This window comes from Gracilinanus agilis, chromosome 1, assembly GCF_016433145.1.
Source record: "Gracilinanus agilis isolate LMUSP501 chromosome 1, AgileGrace, whole genome shotgun sequence".
Lineage (NCBI taxonomy): Eukaryota > Metazoa > Chordata > Mammalia > Didelphimorphia > Didelphidae > Gracilinanus > Gracilinanus agilis.
The window spans coordinates 175,416,036-175,434,902 of record NC_058130.1 but is presented as its reverse complement, the minus strand read 5'-3'; the positions used below and the strand labels follow the sequence as shown (position 1 = coordinate 175,434,902).

The following is an 18,867-nucleotide window of genomic DNA, read 5'->3' as shown; positions in this document are numbered from 1 at the left end:
GTCTTCCTCACTTGATCTGCCCTTAATGGTTGCATGCCTGTTAGGTCTACTATGAAATCAAGTTCATTAAATTTTCCTGTTCATTGTCACAATTTTTTGTGTTTCATGAGTCTTAAATCTTTGATTATATAATTATTTTCCCCAAACTTCTACTAGTTATTTTTCCTCAGTGGACTTTTCAGGGTACCCATTATGCCTTGGGTCAACATTGACCTGTTAATAAAGAGGCATTTAAAAACATTTGCTAGAAGGAATGTTCCTTAGTAATGAGTGAATAATATATAAGGAAATTACTTTTAGGTGAAATAATTACATTTCCACGCTAACCCCTAGAGGGAAGACAGCATAAAACGACCCAGTCTCCCCACCCAAGAAAACTAAATTATCAATTAGATCTTAGCTAAGAAAGCCTTTGAGAAATTTATACAACCTCATTCACTGGAGTATTTAATTTATGGCTAGAAGTTGGCTAATGTCCATACTCAGGAAGAACACTTAGCAAATTCATGAATTGTGTTTTCATTTATATGTATAGTTAGGTCCAAAAGGTCTCATGCCTTTATTGGAGATGTCAGCATGAAACTACTGGCTGAGCCTGGGTCCCTGGTATTGGATGCAAAAAGTGGGGAAGGAAATCAAACATTCTCTCTCTTTTTTTCTCAGTGCTAATGACTCTAATTAAGGCAGAATCTTATACTAAAATAAAATTTTAATAGCTATTGGGGTGAAAATTGTCATAATTTATGAATTTGCTAATTCTTCCTGGCTATATAATAGCTGGCATTCAGTCATTTGCAACAATATTAATATGGATGCCTGCTGGCTCTAGAGATTTTAATGATATTTTGAAATCTTTGGGTGAAAATTTATAAAAGGGCCTAGAACTTAGCCTTATTATGGCCATTTTATAGAACATGAAATGGAGGCACCTGAAAGTGAAATGATTAGCTCATAGTTAACAAGTGACATTCAGGGATAGAAGCTAGACCTTGCTTTCCTTTGATCAATGTTTAGGATGATGATCTCCATCTAGAGCTAGTCAGTTCAAAATATTTTCAAAGTAAAATAATGCTAAATTAGTTTTTGGCACCATCCAATTATGTAAGAGAAAGGAAATGAACATTAGCATATTCTACATCCTAAGAAAATACCTTTCTTATAGATATTTTGAATGACGATACAATGAAGCCACCCCAAACAAACCAGCAACGAACAGGTTAACATTCCACATTTACAGCTCTTGTACATGAATCAATAAATCTCTTTAATATGGATGCTTCCCTCAAGAAGAATCTAGTCAAGCAACAGACTTACTCTGCATAACAGCTAAGCTTTTTACAGAGCTCCTCAGAAATGGAGCGGATGTTGAAAAACAACATGTAGACAAGGAACAATGTTTTGTTGGGAGTGGGAAGGGGTCTGTGGAGGATAGGAGGAAAGACCTCTAATATTATATTGTTTATCAGAGGCAAGAATATTAAATGATTATGTGGCCCCTGTTCCAGTGTTGTTTCCCCAGGAGTGAGGCTGTTGGCTTGTGTTTCAGACCTTTTCCTTAAACTGTATTCCTATGGAAACCCAGAGATGTCAATTCTTGTGTATGAAAGGATTATCTGCCATTCAGCAACATCAACAAGCAATTTGGAATGACAGATATGTATGGAAATGGGAGTCTGTCTGGGGTCCAAGGCAGCAGCAATGTTTTCTTTGCTCCTTCTCTCCTCACTCCCTTCTTTCCCAAGCTTCTAGTCAGACAAGAGGCCTTCTTCAGCCTCTGATGGCAGACCTTTTGGCAAGACTCAAGCACCTGCCCCCTCCACCAGACACAAATGGGAGAAATAAAATGAAAGCTGACCACCAAGCCAGCCAGATGAAATCCCCCGGAGGTCAGGTCACATCTGGGCCACAACAGACATTTATAAGAGGACTAGCAGTCCCCTCTTTTCCATTCTTTCTTGACCTGACCTCATCATTCTATAGCTGTCATACAATTTTATTCCTTAGTTCTGTACCTCAGTGAAGAAAGGAAACTTCTCAAGCCCCCTGTGAGGCTGGACAAGAGTGATCCCATTTTGTTTTTGTTGTTATTTTGCATAGGGAAAAAGTTAAACAAACTGGCCACTGAAGGGATCTGATATCAGACCTGAAACTCGGGAGTTTTCTGACTCCCAGTCCCATGCACAGGTCTCAAGACTGGCTTTAAAAGAGAAATTTAGGCAGGGTGCTGACAGCCCCTCCCAAAGATTGCCTGTGTCCAGGGCACTAGAGGAATTGAGTGTTGAAATCAGCATATGATATAGACTTAGTTGGAGAGAAGACCCAAACCAATCCCCTCTTCTTCCTCCTAACCACCTAAAACACCCTCCCACCCACCCACCCAGCCCAATGCTACCAAACAAAAAACAGCCCTCCAGTTTATGGATTCTCCTTTTGGTACTTTAAGTGAAAATATGACATAGGCAAACTAATCAATTTGACAGTTGTAGAGGTTGAGACCTTCTTAGTGCAATGGAAAAATAATCCTTTACTTGAAGTCTGCTAAGATGTCACTAAAAATGTTGAGGAAAAGGTGTGCATGGTGATCCCTGAAGACCAATGTTGGGCGGAAACGGATGGACCTATCACCGCAGCCTCCCAGCACTACACCTGAAAGAAGAGAAAGAGGGAAGGTTAGAATATCTTTAATTTGTTTACTCTTTTATTTCTTCTGTATGCATGGAAGAAAGCAAGAAGCCAGAGGGCCCAAACTAACAATAATAATTTATATTTTTCCTAGCACTTTAAGGTTTTCATAGAATGGGTGAAGGGGATCAATTTATACTAAGACTGAGAAAGCAGGACAGTTTGGAGAAGGACTTCAGATGCCAAATAAAGGAGGTTATATTTGATTCTAGAAGAAAGAAGGTGCTACTTGTTGAAGAGGGGAGTGATATAGTCAGACCTGTGTTTTAGGAATATCAATTTTCAGTTATATGGAAGATGGATTAGAGTAGGGAGAGACCTGAGGCAGGGAGGACCAATTAGGTTATTGCAGTAGTCAAAGGGAGAGATGCTCAAGGCCTGAACAAAGGTAGTAGCCATGTGAGTGGGGAAAAGGGGATGAATGCAAGAGATATCCTAGAGGTAAAATTTTAAGACTCGTCAGCTTTGGATATATGGGACATGGGAGAGTGAGGAATTAATTAAAGATGACTAAGTTTTCAAAACCCAGGTGTCCTTAGGAATGGTGGTATTCTTGACAAAAATAGAAAAATTGGAAGAGGGGTGGGTGTTTGGGGAAAGTTGAGTTTTGAATGTGTTGAATGTGAAATACCAGGGGACATCCAATACAATCTGTCCAAATATGGATATACTTAGAAACACAGCCAATAGTTTCATAGGCTGACATCTCCAATAAAGGCATAAGACTTTATTGAATTAACTATACATCTAAACAAAAACATCAGAGCTGGCTGGTATCAATCTGGGACATAATATTTGAACTCATGGGAGCTAATCAGGTAATTGGGAAGAAGAAGAGAGAAAAGAAGGGAAGAGGGCACACGACAATTTTTTTTTAAAACTGTTTACTTTTTACTGGTAGGGAATATGACAAAAGTGATAGTCTATTAAAGGAGGCTAAGAAAGTATAGCCATACAGGAAGAACGCCCACAAAGAGCAGTGTTAAATGTCCAGGAGAGAGTACCAGAGGAGAGGGTGATCATTGTGTTAAATGGAGGTCAAGAAGGATGAGGACTGAGAAAAGGCTGTTGGATTCTTCATTTGAAAGATTACTGGTAATTCTTGAGAGAGCAATTTTGGTTGTGTGAAGAGGTCAGAAGCCAGATTCTACATACTTAGAAACACAAAACATCTGTACAATAAAGCATAGAAGAAAGCAAAGACTTTTGTATAGAGACATAAAATAAAGAGAAATAACAATTATTTTTAAAGGCAGCATTTGATGTTTGTGTGTATGTTGAATTCCCCCCCCCCAAGTGAAGCTATAGCCTTGTGCATCTCTCAGAGTCTAACACCTTCCTTTAAACTATACCCCTTTGAAAACTCACAGCATTGTCCAGAATAGTGTGTAAAAAATGACTATCAATTACATGTTTCTGTGGCATGCTTTGGTTCCAGAGCCACCAAACAAGTGCTGTGCTCAAAATAATGCAGACTCTCACTGACAATGGCTTGCTTATGCCTTTTTTTCATATGGTAGGGGTCAGCAGAATATTTCCCAATTTACTTTCAGATGGCTCTGTCAGGTAAATGTGTATTTCAAAGCCATATGATTATGGGAAGATACCATAATAGAAGCCTGGGATCCAGGAGACCTGAATTGGAGGCCCCACTCCAGTACTTACTAAGTCTTACTACTCACTTCCCCCTCTCTGGGATTCAAGTTTTCTCATCTGTAAAATATAACATCTATAACAGGATGTATTTCAAGGAAAAGATATTGTTAACAGTTATATTCTTTAATATGTATGAGTTACTTATTATCTATAAAATGAGGAGGTTGAATTAGTTATTTCATAGGGTTTTTTTTTCCCTAAAAATTCTAATACTCTATACCACCAACTAGGCTAGTGGTTCTTAGTCTGGCATCCAGAAAATTTTACCAGACTGCCAAAGGAGTCTATGACAAAAAAAAGGTTAAGCACCTCAGAACATGGATATGTTTTTATATGTAGAGGACTAATGCTTTTGTTTGTTTGCTTGTTTGTTTTTGCCATATCACCTCTTTTTTTTTCTGGATACTTGTCTTTGGTGACATTGGTCTATCCTGGTTCACCTTTTACCTCCTACTAAAATAATTTGTTCCTTTTAATCTCTTTCCTCTGGTTACCATTCTATCTTCTGCCTCTTAATTCTGTATTTGTACTATCCTCTTCTCTCTTCACATGCTCTTACTTGAGAATTTCATTTGCTTCCATGATTTTCAATGATCTGTTCTATCCTGATGATTCCCACATCTTTACCTCCAGTCTTGACCTCTAATCTGATCTCTAATTGACTGATGAATGTCTGTACCTGGACTGAGGTCTAAAACTAAAATCATCTTCTTCCCCTCCTCCTCCATTTCCCATCTTTGTTGATAGACTATATAATCATAGATTTAGATCTGGAAGGGATCTTGGGGGCCAGCTAGTCCAACTCATATTCTCTGAGAATTTCCTCTTCATGAGGAAATGAAGGCTCAGAAGGATTAAATAATTTACCTAAGCTCTCATAGGTGGGAAGTGGCAGAAATGGAATTTAGATCCAGCTTCTAGGACTTTAAATCTAGTGCTCTTTCCATTATATCAACACTGCCCTTGATATCCTAATCATTTAAGCTTGAAACCTCAGTCATTGACTCTTCACTTCCTATATCCATTTAGTTGGCCAGATCCTGTCAATTTTACTTCCGCAATAGCCCTTGTCCCTTTTTGGCTACCATGGCCACCATCCTCATTTAGATCTTTATTTAAATTCCTGGGATAACCAAGGAATCTAACAAGTCTACCCCCAATCTCTCCCCTCTCCAGTCTATCCTTCACAATTTACAAGATGCTGAAACCTTTCTAATATATAAGGTCTAATATTGTTGCTCTCTGGTCAAAGACCTTCAGTGACTCCTTATTGCCTATAGAACAAAATTCAGACTCATTATTCTAGCATTCAGTGTCCTCCACAATCTGGCTCCAGCCTATTTCTTCAGATTTTCACACTACTCTCTGTGGTACATTCTGTATTTCAGGCAATTGACTTACTAGATCTTCTATACTTTTATTCTTCCCTTTCCTTCCTCCATGTGTTTATTACAGAAGCTCTCATCTATGCAGGGAATGGGCTTCTTTCACATCTCTACCTGATGAAAGCTTCTTCCTTTAAGGCTTAACTCAGGTAAAAGCTCCATGATGTCTTTCCTAATATCCCCATCTAGAAGTGATGAAAGCATCCTGACCAATTTCTCATTCTTTTTTTATTCTCAAGCCCCATTCCTTGCATCGATCCCATTCTAACATATTGTTTTGTTATATGTGTGAATGTTTTTTTACTCCTATTACACAATGAGTTCCTTGAGGGCAGGGTGTTTTTTTTGTATCCCCAGTACCTATTACATAGTTCATTATATAAAAATGCTTAATAAATCTGTTTGAATTCAGCTAGCTGCCAGTGTCCACTGCTTGTTAGAGATGGAAGAGACATTAGAAATCGTCTTGCTCAAATTCTTTAAGATAAGGAAATTGTGACCCATAAAGGTGAGATGACATTCACTCAGGTCTCCTGACTGCAAGTCTTTTGAAGACAGAAACAATAAAGAAAAATCAGGTAATCTCTGAGCTTGTCAAATATGGTCTTCTAGACACATGTTAAATAATAATAACTGTAACAAAACTGAAGAAGTTTCTTCCCGACTAGTTTCTCAATATGCTACTCAGTCAGATAACTTGCATAGATGAAAAAGCATGATATGTATTTCAGCACAAGGAAGAAATGAAACTCCAGGACAATACCCCAGGTTCACTGCCACCTACCTTTGTTTCTGGCTTTTAAAATAAACTTGTTCCTTGTTGTTTCATCTGGAGCATCAAAGGAGCAGAATGTTCCTCGACCTCTTGCTCTGCTGATGAGATGTGGGTATCTGGCCTGAAACATAGGAAGACACAGGAAAGGGAAATCATATTAACTTCCAGGAAGGATGAGACAGGGGAAAAGGGAATGAAAGGATATCTCAAGTCATGTCAAAGAAGAAAATGCAGTTATTGTCAAGTTCTTCCTCCACGAAACTTTATTATGGCATTAATAATCTGAAGGGAGGAGACAATCAAAATCATATGACATTTTTTCAGTTCAGTAATATTTTATTTTTCCCAATTATTTATAAAAACTATATATTTTTAACATTTTGAGTTCCAAATTCTATCCTTCCCTCTCTTTCCTGCTCCCTGAGACGGTAATCCTATGACTTTGAATTGTATTAGGCAATCCTTTTGTATATCCTGCGTCCCTTGTTTTAAAAGTTCCATGGATGTTATCATATACATATATATGTATATATGTATGTATGTATGTATGTATGTATGTATAAAACCCTTACCTTCCATCTTGGTATCAATACTGTGTATTGGCTCCAAGGCAGAAGAGTGGTAAGGGTAGGCAATGGGGGTCAAGTGACTTGTCCAGGGTTATACAGCTAGGAAGCATCTGAGGCCAGATTTGAACCTAGGACCTCTTGACTCTAGGCCTGGCTCTCAATCCACTGAGCCACCTAGCTGCCTTCTGTTTTATATTTTTGTAAATATTCATATAACTCAGTATAATGTCAGTATAGTGGAGCAAAATAGTTTCTAATGATCTTTGTAATTTGTAGTGAATTCTCCTTTTTTCATTTTTGATACTGATAATTTGGTCTGCTCTTCTTTTAAATTAAATTAGCTAATGGTTTACCTATTTTATTTTTTAAAACAGTTCTAAATTCTATTTATTAATTAAATGTCCTCCCACCCCAATTTTGTCAATCTCTTCCTTGATTTTTCAGGATTCTTAACTTGGTGTATAATTAGGGTTTTTTAATTTGTTGGATTTCTAGCCCTTTTAGTCAGATTTCCAATTCACTGATCTGTTCTTTTGCTTTTTTGTTTTAGAGATATACATTTTCTTCTCAAGACTGCTTTGGCTTCATCTTCAATTTTTTTTCAATTTTTATTTTTTTCTGGGTTATACATGTATTATCATGCAAAACATGTTTCCGTGTTATTCGTTTTTGTAAGTGAATAATCTTATAAAACAAAATCCCAAATTGTATACCCATATAAACAAGTAATAAATCATATTCTTCAACTATATTTCTACTCCAGCAGTTCTTTCTCTGGAGGTGGATAGCATTCTTTTTCATAAGTCCCTCAGAATTATCCTGGATCATTGTATTGCTATTAGTAGTAAAGTCTGTCACATTTGATCATCCCACAATATTTCAATTACTGTGTATAATGTTCTCCTGGTTCTATTTATTTCACTCTGTATCAGTAGATCTTTCCAGTTCTTTCTGAAATGATCCTGTTCATCATTCCTTATAGCACAATAGTATCCCATCACCATCATATACCACAATTCGTTCAGCCATTCCCCAAATTGAGGAACATCCTTTTAGTTTCCAATTCTTTGTCACCATAAAAAGTGCAGCTATAAATATTTTTGTACAAATAGATCCTTTCCCATTTTTTTTTTCTCTTTGGGATACAGACCTAGTAGTGGTATTATTGGATCAAAAGGTATGCATTATTTTAATAGCCCTTTGGGCATAATTCCAAATTGCCCGCCAGAATGGTTGGATCAATTCACAATTCCACCAGCAATGCATGAGGGTCCCAATTTTGCCACTTTCCCTCCAACATTTATTATTTTCCTTTGCTGTCATATGACAATATTGGCCAATCTGATAGATGTGAGGTGGTACCTCAGAGTTCTTTTAATTTGCATTTCTCTAATCAAGAGAGATTTAGAACATTTTTTCATGTTTATTGATAGCTTTGATTTCTTCATCTGAAAACTGCCTATTCATATTCACATCCTTTGCCCATTTATCAATTAGGGAATGACTTGGATTCTTATAAATTTTGACTTAGTTCTTTATATATTTGAGAAATGAGATCCTTATCAGAGAAATTTGTTATACAATTTTTCCCTAGTTTGTTGCTTCCCTTCTAATAATCTTGGTTGCATTGGTTTTGTTTGTACAAAACCTTTTTAATTTAATACAATCAAAATGATTCATTTTACATCTTGTAATGTTCTTTATCTCTTGTTCAGTCATAAATTCTTCCCTTCTCCCTAGACCTAACAGGTAAACTATTTTATGTTTCCCTAATTTACTTATACTATCATTCTTTATGTTTAAATCATATATCTATTTTGATCATATCATGGTATAGGGGGTACGATACTGATCTAAGCCTAACATACTCGATTTTTTTTATGTGTCTCATTATCTTGGTATAAAGCCAGTGGGTTTATAAGTGACTCTTTCTCTTTTAACCCTTGCCCAGAGGAATAAATCAATCCAACAACTAACAAACATTTCCTAGTCTGCCAGGAAAATCCTAGTGAATGGAGTATCCCATACAACTAAGCATCTGATGTCTCATCAAACAATGCTGGAATTATCATGTTTGTTTATAGAAATTTCTATTTACCTGGAACCTGATTTTTTTCAGGTTCTGACACTAATGGGCCTGTACTAATCTTAAACATAAATGGCATGAAAACCAACACCAATATACCAAACTCTGGGCTAATCCATGCATGAGAAGACAAGGACTTGGCAGTTTTACAAAGCTATATCAAAGAAAAAGACAGTTACATGTTATTATTTTAAGCTGGCAGCTGGTATCAGGCTTCCTTTGAGAATAAAATTCGACCTTAATTATTGAGAGTTCAGTTCTCTCCTCCTCCTCAGGACAAACCATGTGTAAGTTGCAGTGGCTAAGGATATGCTCCATTAGGCAGAGAAGTCAAGGATGTACATGAAAGAGATGGGAAGAAAATGCTTCCAGCAAAATAGCCCTTGCCCTGAAGCTTACACTTGGATTGCATAATTTCTCTCATACTTTAGCTCCAGGGATTTATTGTTTATTCCTCCAACTTTAACTATAATTCTACCCTACTTCCAACAGCCCCAAATTCCTATTTCTGCCCAGAGATCCTTCTGAGCTCATGGCTCTGAGGCAGCTACAAGATGAGTTGATCCTATCCTCCTTGACTTGGGTTAGGTACATGTCTTGCAGTCTGAGACTCAGCATAAACAACTCTGAGCTGGGCCATAAATCACATGGGAAAATAAACTACTTCTGTCATTTCTCCTATTTGTGCTAGCCAGAAGATTAAAGAGGATCTCAGCAGGGAGTAATGATTTAACCCATTGCAAAGACATTTTTCCTGACTCCCTCCTCTGCCTCTGTTTGGACATGAATCAAATCCAAAGAAAGCAGCCAAAGAAAAATCCTGGTGTCATTTTGCTTTCATTGAAGTCATTTGCTTAGATGTAATAACAGCAACAATTTCCCTCTTCTAAAAGCTGTTTGATGTTTTCTTAGTTCAGTCCAACAGCCCTGAACAGCTTAGCAGCTCTCCAGATGCAATGCCAGTCATGTGTGACTAGATGCTTCTAGATCAGGTGGGTTCAATATTTACCCAGATTGTATAAACAACCTTATAAATCCATGAAGAATGAAATACACTTTCATCCCATGGCTGTTCTGGTCATAGCTGGAAGCTGTGTGGCTGTTGCTGTTGCCTCTCCACAGGGCTTTAAAATATGTTCTGAGAATTATTTTGAGTTCTTAAATTGGTGTGAATATAAATGCCCTTAGAGTGGGGATTAAATTAAAGGTCATTAAATAGTTGGGATGAAGGTAGGATGGGGTTCTAAATGTTCCAAATGGAAAAAGGAAAGGAAATAAAACTCGGGAATATATGGGGCCAAGAAATGCTTAGATATAGCATTGCTACACATTTGCTAAGGTATTCATTCTCCAAGTGTTTTGAGGGCTCAACTGGCAAGACAGTCTTTCCAATGTAGAACTTATTATTTCTGCAGTGGATTGGAAATAGAACATCTGTGATAATTTTCTACTCTAATACAAAATTCTTCTGAGTGTGCCAAACTGAAGAGGAGTTTTTTGACTAAGGAAGTTTGATTTGGTCCTTGGCATAGGACTGCCTATAGGGTTGGTGAGGTAACCATCATTATTGTGACTAGGTCTACTCTATTGATCTGGGTGTCTCTGGGAGCCAGATGTATCTGGCAGGCAGGGATGAAAGGATCAGAGAGCAGTTAGGGTCAAAGGAGAGAGTTTCAACACAAATGCTATTCTCTACCTAGTTCTTGAGGGTTCTAACTTTGCATTTCCATAGATAGTTGGTTACCTGTAAATCCAACAGCCCTGTCAACAGTGCTTTCCCTGCATGGGTAACATTACTGAGGAGGTCTTCTCTTTTAATGACGTTGATGACTTCAGCAATCAGCAGATTCTTGGAAGGATCTCCAAGCCAAGTATTGAAAATCCGGTAAGGCTTTAAAGAGAGGCACAAGTTTTATGGAATACCTATAGTTAAACCTCAAAAGGCAGTGTCAGCTTCCAATGTTATCCCAAAGATACATTTCTATTTTTTTTAAACCCTTAACTTCTGTGTATTGACTTATAGGTGGAAGAGTGGTAAGGGTAGGCAATGGGGGTCAAGTGACTTGCCCAGGGTCACACAGCTGGGAAGTGGCTGAGGCCAGATTTGAACCTAGGACCTCCCGTCTCTAGACCTGGCTCTCAATCCACTGAGCTACCTAGCTGCTCCCTACATTTCTATTTTTTGACACCATTGCCCTACACCAGTGAAATCACAGGTTGAATTTTTTAAAATACAAAATAATATATAATATTTTCAAGAGGGAAAAAACTCTAGAGATGAGGGCAGGGCATGGAATGGGTGTTCAGGAAAAGCCTTGTGAGGCACCTGAGTTGTGTTTCAAAGGGAAGAGATTTCATACCAGAAAAAAATTGAACAATCAGGGATTTTAGGACTTCACATATATAATTCCATTTCTATCTCTTTAAATATTAAGCTTAACTACTGTTGTTATCGATTTGCATCAGTTAATTTCAGTTGTTATAGTAAGCATACCTACATACATATGTATATAAACACACACACATCTATATACACAACAGAGAACCAATTCACTAAGCTTTTTTCAGCTTATATGATGTTACCCCTTAGGGCAGTGGTGGCAAACCTATGGAACGGGTGCCAAAGATGGTATGCAGAGCACTCTCTGTCGGCACTTGGTCACTTTCCCTCCCCACCCCCACCCCCAGAGTTCATTACTAGGAAGGCAGAGGGCCTCTGGTGGAGCTGTTCCCCTCCCCCTCTCCATTGCACCTGATGACATTTTTTCACATCCCCCACCCCTCTGCCCAGCAGCCAATGGGAGTGCACAGCGGGTAAGGTCCTTGGGCTGCTCACAGGTAGTAGAGCTGGAGGGGAGCAGAGCGCTTGGGCCATTCTCCTCCCCCTCTCTACACTCACTGAGGACATTCCTCACTTTTCTCACCCCTCCATCCAGCAGCCCAATGGGAGCACTTCCTCCCTCCCTTGTGTGGTGTAATGGAGCATGTGTGTGTGTGTGTGGGGGGGAGTGCACGGCACTCAGTCTGGTGGGGAGGTGGGGGTGTGGCCCAGCACCCCATCTCTAAAAGGTTCACCATCACTGCCATAGGGGAGATTCATACTTTGAAGCATCCTCTCACTCCTCTGCATTTAATGAGGTTATACTAAAACAGATCATTCCATAGATTTCCTTCCTTTGCTCCCAGGTATGGAAATAAGAGCCAATCAAGTACTTACAGCATTGGGCCTGAACTCCTCCTTGTGAAAATATCCTCCTGTCATCATCTTCTTGCTGAAGGACATTACATCAGCTGGATCATCTAATCCCCAGTGCTCATGGGCCCAGAACTTGCCGGTACATCCCCCACCAGTTTGTACTTCATCCACTAGAAAGGCACAGCCATGCTGCATGGAGAGAGGAGATGTATTCAGAGGAGGGGGGAATCAACACTTTGCAAAGAAAGCTGGGCAGAACTTGAATTTGGACTAAACTGTGAGCCAAAAAGGCATAATGAATCACACTTGAACCAAATCCAAATGTCAACAACTTCTTGAAATGAATATCAATTGAAGTTGTTGCTTCTTCCCACCCACCTTTTTAAAAACACTGAATTAGCTTGAACCAGTACTGTCCCTATATATTTCTTCAAACTGCTGAACTGGAACAAAACTAGAATATTCAATATTTGCTGAGCCAAAGCCCCAAACCAATATTTCATCTGACTGAAGCCCTTGATCTTGACTTTCTTGAGAAAATAATACACATTCACCAATACATTCATTCAAAAAGCATTTACTGAGTGCCTAGGATGTCAAAGGTACTGTGTTAAACCACATAATCAGGAAAAAACAAAATACCACATTCCCCAGCATTCACAGAGAGAAGACCAACCTCCAGAAACAACAGAGCAGCTAGGGCCATCCTGGAAACATTTAAAATTGAAGGTAGTAAAGTCCTTGGTAGAAAATGGCAGACTCGGGGGTTGGGGGAAAATCTAAACATTCTCCACTAATTCTCTCTGCAGCTAACTAAAGACTAAAAATTGAAGAGCAATTAATGATCTGTATTGGTATAGAAAGTTACCTCACCAGAGGTCCCTTACATCAGTGGTGTCAAACTCAAACAGAAAGAGATATCTGTGGGTCACATAGTGACTTAGAAAACCACAGATCAACATTGTCTGTGCTGTATTTTTATTTACTCTGTTAAACATTTCCTAGTGAAATTTTAATCTAGTGCCTCTTTAGGAGTTTTGCTGGCCTTGAGTTTGACACCTCTGCCCTATATCAATGAAAACACAGATCAAGTTAAAAAAATTATACTGAGCTTAATTTTTTTTTCCAAGGGGAGAGAGTACCAATAATTGGGAGGAATTTGTCCTTGTGTTGTGCCTGAGCTAAGGTTAGCTTCCTAAGAAGGCTTAGACTTTATATGATCCTCTACCAAGGAGACAAAAAGAAAAGCACTTTTAAACCTTTCTGTTGGCAAGAGATAACAGCCTGAAAAATCCTAGTGGCCCAGGCAGAGGGGTCATGTTGCAGCAGAAAGAGCTCTGTAGTCTGAAAAATGAGGGATTCTGATTCTGCTTTAGGAATATTCCTTTTAGTCATTTAACTTCATAGGCCTTAGTTTCTCCATCTTTAACATGGGAATAATCCCAGTGTAGATGGGTGGGTCAAATGAAATGATGTCTGTAAAGTTTCTTGTAAACCTTAAAGAACTATGCAAATTAAACTAGTATTAAAAGTTTCACTGACCTTCCTAGCAATGTCTCTCAGCTTCCTAAAGAAGTCATCGGATGCATGGTTGTCCCCGCCTTCTGACTGGATGGGCTCCACAACAATTCCTGCCACAGTCTTCTTCTTTTTCCTGTATTTCACAATCAAGTCCTCTACCTGAACAGAAAAAAAAAATTGGATTTTTCCTCAAGGATACCTGTAGATATGAGTCTTTTATCATCTTTGTATATTTGGGCACTGGATTGTAGACTCCTAGGATTTGGGACTGTAAGGAATTTTAGGGATCATCTAGTTCAATTTCCCAAATTTTACCAATAAGGTGCAGGGCCAAAGAAATGACTTATCCAAGGCCACATGAGTGAGTGAAATAGCCAAGTTTTAAGCCAAAATTCTGTGACTTCAAATCCAGTGTTCTTTCTATATTCAATTCCAGTACAGACCCTTCAATAGATATGCTTATTCTCCCAATTCCCACATAATCCTAATCTGCAAAAGATTTACCATTTCCATTAAGAAATTTGAGAAGTGATTTAATTCCAAATGTATCTACTACCTAAAAATAAACTTAAAAACACCTTTAAAAGATAGTTTCCTTTGGTGAAAAAGAGAAATGCCTAAATTTTTATGCTTAAGATCTAAACAAATTTCCTTTACATATATATATATTTTAAATTAAGACCATGTTAGCAAAAACAAAAAAAATGAAACCCAAATCCCAAACACATAATCCAAGTGATAGAACTGACATTGTAAAAAGTAATATAATTTAAGATAACGTACTTATTTTAAAATATTCCTTGGGTCACTGTCTTTTTTTTTTTAACCCTTATCTTCTGTCTTGGACTCAATATTATGTACTGGTTCCAAGGCAGAAGAGTGGTAATGGTTGGGCAATGGGTGCTAAGTGACTTGCCCAGGGTCACACAGCTAGGAAGTGTCTGAGGCAAGATTTGAACCTAGGACCTGTAGTGCAGAGGTACAATCAACGCTGCAAAAGGCTGTACCCCTGCACTACAGACTTCCCATCTTTGGGCCTGGTTCTTAATCCTGAGCCACCCAGCTGCCCCCCATCACTGTGTCTTAAAATGGGATTTGGAGCTGGAAGGCCCCTTCATTGTCATCTAGTCCAACTGCAAGTTACAGATGAGGAGACAGGCTCACAGATGGTACAGTGACTCCACGGAGGCTGTAAGATAGTGACAGATTAATCTGTGTTAGTATTTTATACTTCAGGACTCCATTAAGTGCCTCTTAAGCTTTTTAAGAATCAAACAACTTAACCCTTAAGGTTCACTACTGTGCTTTAGATTCAAAGATTGCCAACATCCAATTGAGTAAAGAAAGAGAAGTAGAGAAGTATATAAGCAATGCTGATCTTTATCTTTATCATCCTTCAGGGAAAAAAAAGCTCATCTGGTTCTACTCCTTATGAATTATGATGACTGCTAGTATCTTGCCCATGGACAAGGGTAAAGGAAATTAAAGAGAGTCCAGATATTTCAAAAGAATATACAATCAAACAAGAAACATTGATTAAATAGCTACCAAGTGGCAACCTCTATACTAAGTACACTACAGCCTGATATATTCCTCTCAACAGCTCAGTACCAATGCTCCAAGAACAGGGTCCAGTTTGGGAGGGAGGTCTGAGAGTGCCTTCAGACATTTAGAGAAATGTAGGAAGATTTGAATGAATTGAGGAAGAGCAAAGAAAAGAAGCCTGGGAGAACAACATGCACAATAACTCTGACAATGTAGCAACAAGGACAACAACAACAAACCCCACACCAAAATGCACCTGAATTTTACTGAATTGCAGTGTCTAATCTTAGTCTTGGAGGAAAAAGGATGATCAACACCTGACCCTTTTCTTGGTAGAGAGGTGGGAGTCACCAGTGTAGAGGCTCTGTGAGACACGGTCATTGTGCTTTATGACTTTGTGGAAATCTTATTTATTACAATAGAGAGGAGATAGAGGTGGTAAGGGAGCTGAATTAAGTGTGAAATGCCTGTTATTTAAAAAAAAGTCTTAATAAATCCTTTAAAAAGAAAAACATAAAATATGTCATAATTCAACTCAGGAGGATGAATATGGTTGGTTGTTATAAAAGAGTAGTGCCCACAGTGGCCTCTATATGATGTCCTGGAATTCTGATAGTTGGACAGGTCACCTAACTTCTGTTAAGCCTCCATTTCCACATCTTATCTGGGAGATTGAGGGATTGAACTGGATGATTTCTAGGTCTCTCAGATATAAGATTTTTTGACTCTATGATCTTGGCTTTTTCTGGCATTTCAGAAACAAGAACCAAATTTCATTTTGCTGAATCAGGGCCCAGTTCTGACCAATTCCTTTAATGATGGCAGCTGTTCAGTTCCTCAGACAGACCCTTTGTTTGCATGTTTCCTCACCCTGACTTTACCAATCAGATATTTCCAAGGCAAAGAGTGAGGAATGGAGTAAGGTTAAGAAGGCCAGTACATGTGCTTTGGGGATATTGTTACCTCTTCCAAACAGCGGGCCTCTTCTTGTTGATTTTCTTTCACAAACTCTTCCAGAGGATACTTTAGCCGGGGAAATGGAGCAATGGGCCAGTCAAAGGAAGGGATGTCTAGCTTGTGAATGGCTTTGGAGTGAGTGGTAGCTAGGCAACCTAAATCCAAAAAAAAACCCCAAACCCAAGAATTAGAATTTTACTGTGTGGGGAATGAGAGGAAAAGCATTTGAAAAAGAGATCAAAGGTTCTTGCCCAACTCTTTTACTACCCCAAGAATCATCAACTGCCTGGAGAAGGCTTATAGCAACACCCCTCTTTAGGATAACTTCTGTTTCTTTCCCAGTGTCCTGTGTGCAGATTAATTTTCTCAGAACATTAAATTCTGGAATTTTTTTTGCCAAACCAGGAAATACCAACTTGGAAACAAGTAATGGTGGTATTCTTACCCATTGTTCTCCCATGAAATGCACCCATGAAAGAGAGGATACTGTAGTCCGGACAACCTGGATACTAGAAACATGAAATAGTCAGTCAGTATACTCTCATGGGGGCCAGGATACATTATTCTCTGGAGTTCATCAAATATCAGTCTCTTAGAACTTAAGAAACATAGCAATAGCCTTCCTACCTTTATCTCTGCACCACCAACTGCAGATTAATCTGGCTTTCCAAGTCAGTTGGATGGATAAATAAGATAAATCATTCATACAAAAATTCAGTAGGCTGTTTTATGCCTAGACTCCAAAAACACCAAGTGACAGTCACATTGAGGAATATGCTACTATGTAGGGAACCTGGGGTGGGTGGTTCATAACTGCAGTTAAGATGACTATCCCTCTAGGACAATTCAAAGTGAAAGACAAGCCAAAAAAAAAACTGGAGGGAGATATCAAAATCCTTTAGAAGAGCTGATCTTGATAGGAGAGTCAGACCCTTCAGCAACTGGGTTTCAGACACTTCTTGGTGCTCTCCCTAGGAAAGGCATCAATTGCTCTTCAAGAAGCAGGATGGATCCAGAGATAGCATGTCTCATTTCTAGGCGAAATGCAGCAGCTATGTGTGATGCTTCCAAGTCCCATACCACAGTTTAAAAAGGTCTGGGATACAGACACTATTCTAGCTATTTCAAGCTGCAGATATTACTTGGGACTTGGGATGGAAACCTGGGACCCTGAGGGTCTGCTTTGTTTTTAAGAGCACAGACTGAACTATAATCAGAGCAAAAGGCACTTTCCTGAGCCAACTATTCTTAGTTCTGCCTCTCCATATTAGTGAAGGAATTTTCAGGCCTGTCATTAATGTCAAGAGGTGATCAGCTTCTGACTATGTTCTTAGAACAATTATAAATTCCTGAAGCTTCCCAGAGAAATCTCCATGTAGATGTCCAAAGGCAAGAGGCCAAGAATCTTTGGCTAGTGTAAATGGATTATGTGTAGGGAGATGGAAAAGGACCAGACTTGGAAAGTCATTATCTTTATGTTCAGACTTGAGAGTACATGGATGTATATGGACTGGGGTCAGACTACCATTGAGTGCCAATAATACTTTCAAGATTAGAGTTGAAAGGATAAGTGCAACTCCATTTACCTGGTTAATCATACATGTGTCTAGCTCTTCCTTTGTGGCAGCAGTGTGGCCCCTCTCCTTGTTCTGAAACAAAGCAAAAACAACCCCACCCCCAAACAAAAAGATTTTATTCATCAGGAAAGAACAAAAGGACACCATGGGACTGGCCCAATATTGTTTGCTAAGTGTTTTCAGTGCACTTCAATGTTTGAGGCTGGAAATTAAAGTCCTGTGCTATAAGGGGCATTTATGGAGGTAATGAAGTGAGGTAGTGGATTGGATAGAGTGCTGGGTTTGGTGTGAGGAAAACCTGTGATCAAATTTGGCTTTAGACACATGCTAGTTGTATGACCCTCAGCAAGTCATTTACCATTTTTCCCTTCAATTTCCTTATCTGCAAAATGAGAATAATAATAACATCTACACTTCCCAAAGTTGTTGTAAGGATAAAATGGGATTTTATAAAGTGCTTAGCACAGTGCCTAGCATGTATTAGGTCCTATATAAATGTTAGTTATTATTATTCTTGTTGTTATCATCATTTTTATGACCCTTCAGAGACAGGTGGAGAGAGAAAAACTATGGTCCTTTATTTATCATCATTTTTTCTCAGTTGTAGCATAAAAGGAAAATTCCAACCAGCTTGAGTAATCAAGAAGGGATAGAAAGGAGATGAAAGAAGATAAAAAAACACTATGGTCCCAGGAGAAATGGGTCAGAACAATCTGGGTCAGAATCTCACATTCTGGAAAATGTTAGAAGACAATTTCCTGGCCTATTCATTTATCTCCTCTTTGGAAAAGTCTTAACACTTCAAGTTTCTCAGGCTAATACAGGTTGTTTAGTTGGCAATAAAGTTCCTTATCTTTTATGTGAGGTTAATGTGGAGACTCCTTAAAATCGTATTAGTTAATATGTAAGCTAGCCAAC

The 18,867-nt window shown here is 38.6% G+C and overlaps 1 protein-coding gene across 1 annotated transcript in view; it reads right to left on the bottom strand.

Moving 5' to 3' along the window:
* Positions 1-2,414: 2,414 nt before the first annotated feature.
* ABAT (4-aminobutyrate aminotransferase) overlaps positions 2,415-18,867 on the bottom strand; it is a 121,906-nt gene continuing 105,453 nt past the window's right edge. Inside the window, exons 9-16 of the mRNA XM_044659030.1 lie at positions 17,959-18,021; positions 16,818-16,881; positions 16,379-16,527; positions 13,892-14,029; positions 12,371-12,538; positions 10,898-11,044; positions 6,508-6,619; positions 2,415-2,646 (exon numbers count right to left, since the gene is read on the bottom strand). Of these exons, the coding sequence (XP_044514965.1) occupies positions 2,525-2,646; positions 6,508-6,619; positions 10,898-11,044; positions 12,371-12,538; positions 13,892-14,029; positions 16,379-16,527; positions 16,818-16,881; positions 17,959-18,021 (963 nt within the window). The 3' untranslated portion in view covers positions 2,415-2,524. The remainder of the gene's footprint in view (positions 2,647-6,507; positions 6,620-10,897; positions 11,045-12,370; positions 12,539-13,891; positions 14,030-16,378; positions 16,528-16,817; positions 16,882-17,958; positions 18,022-18,867) is intronic.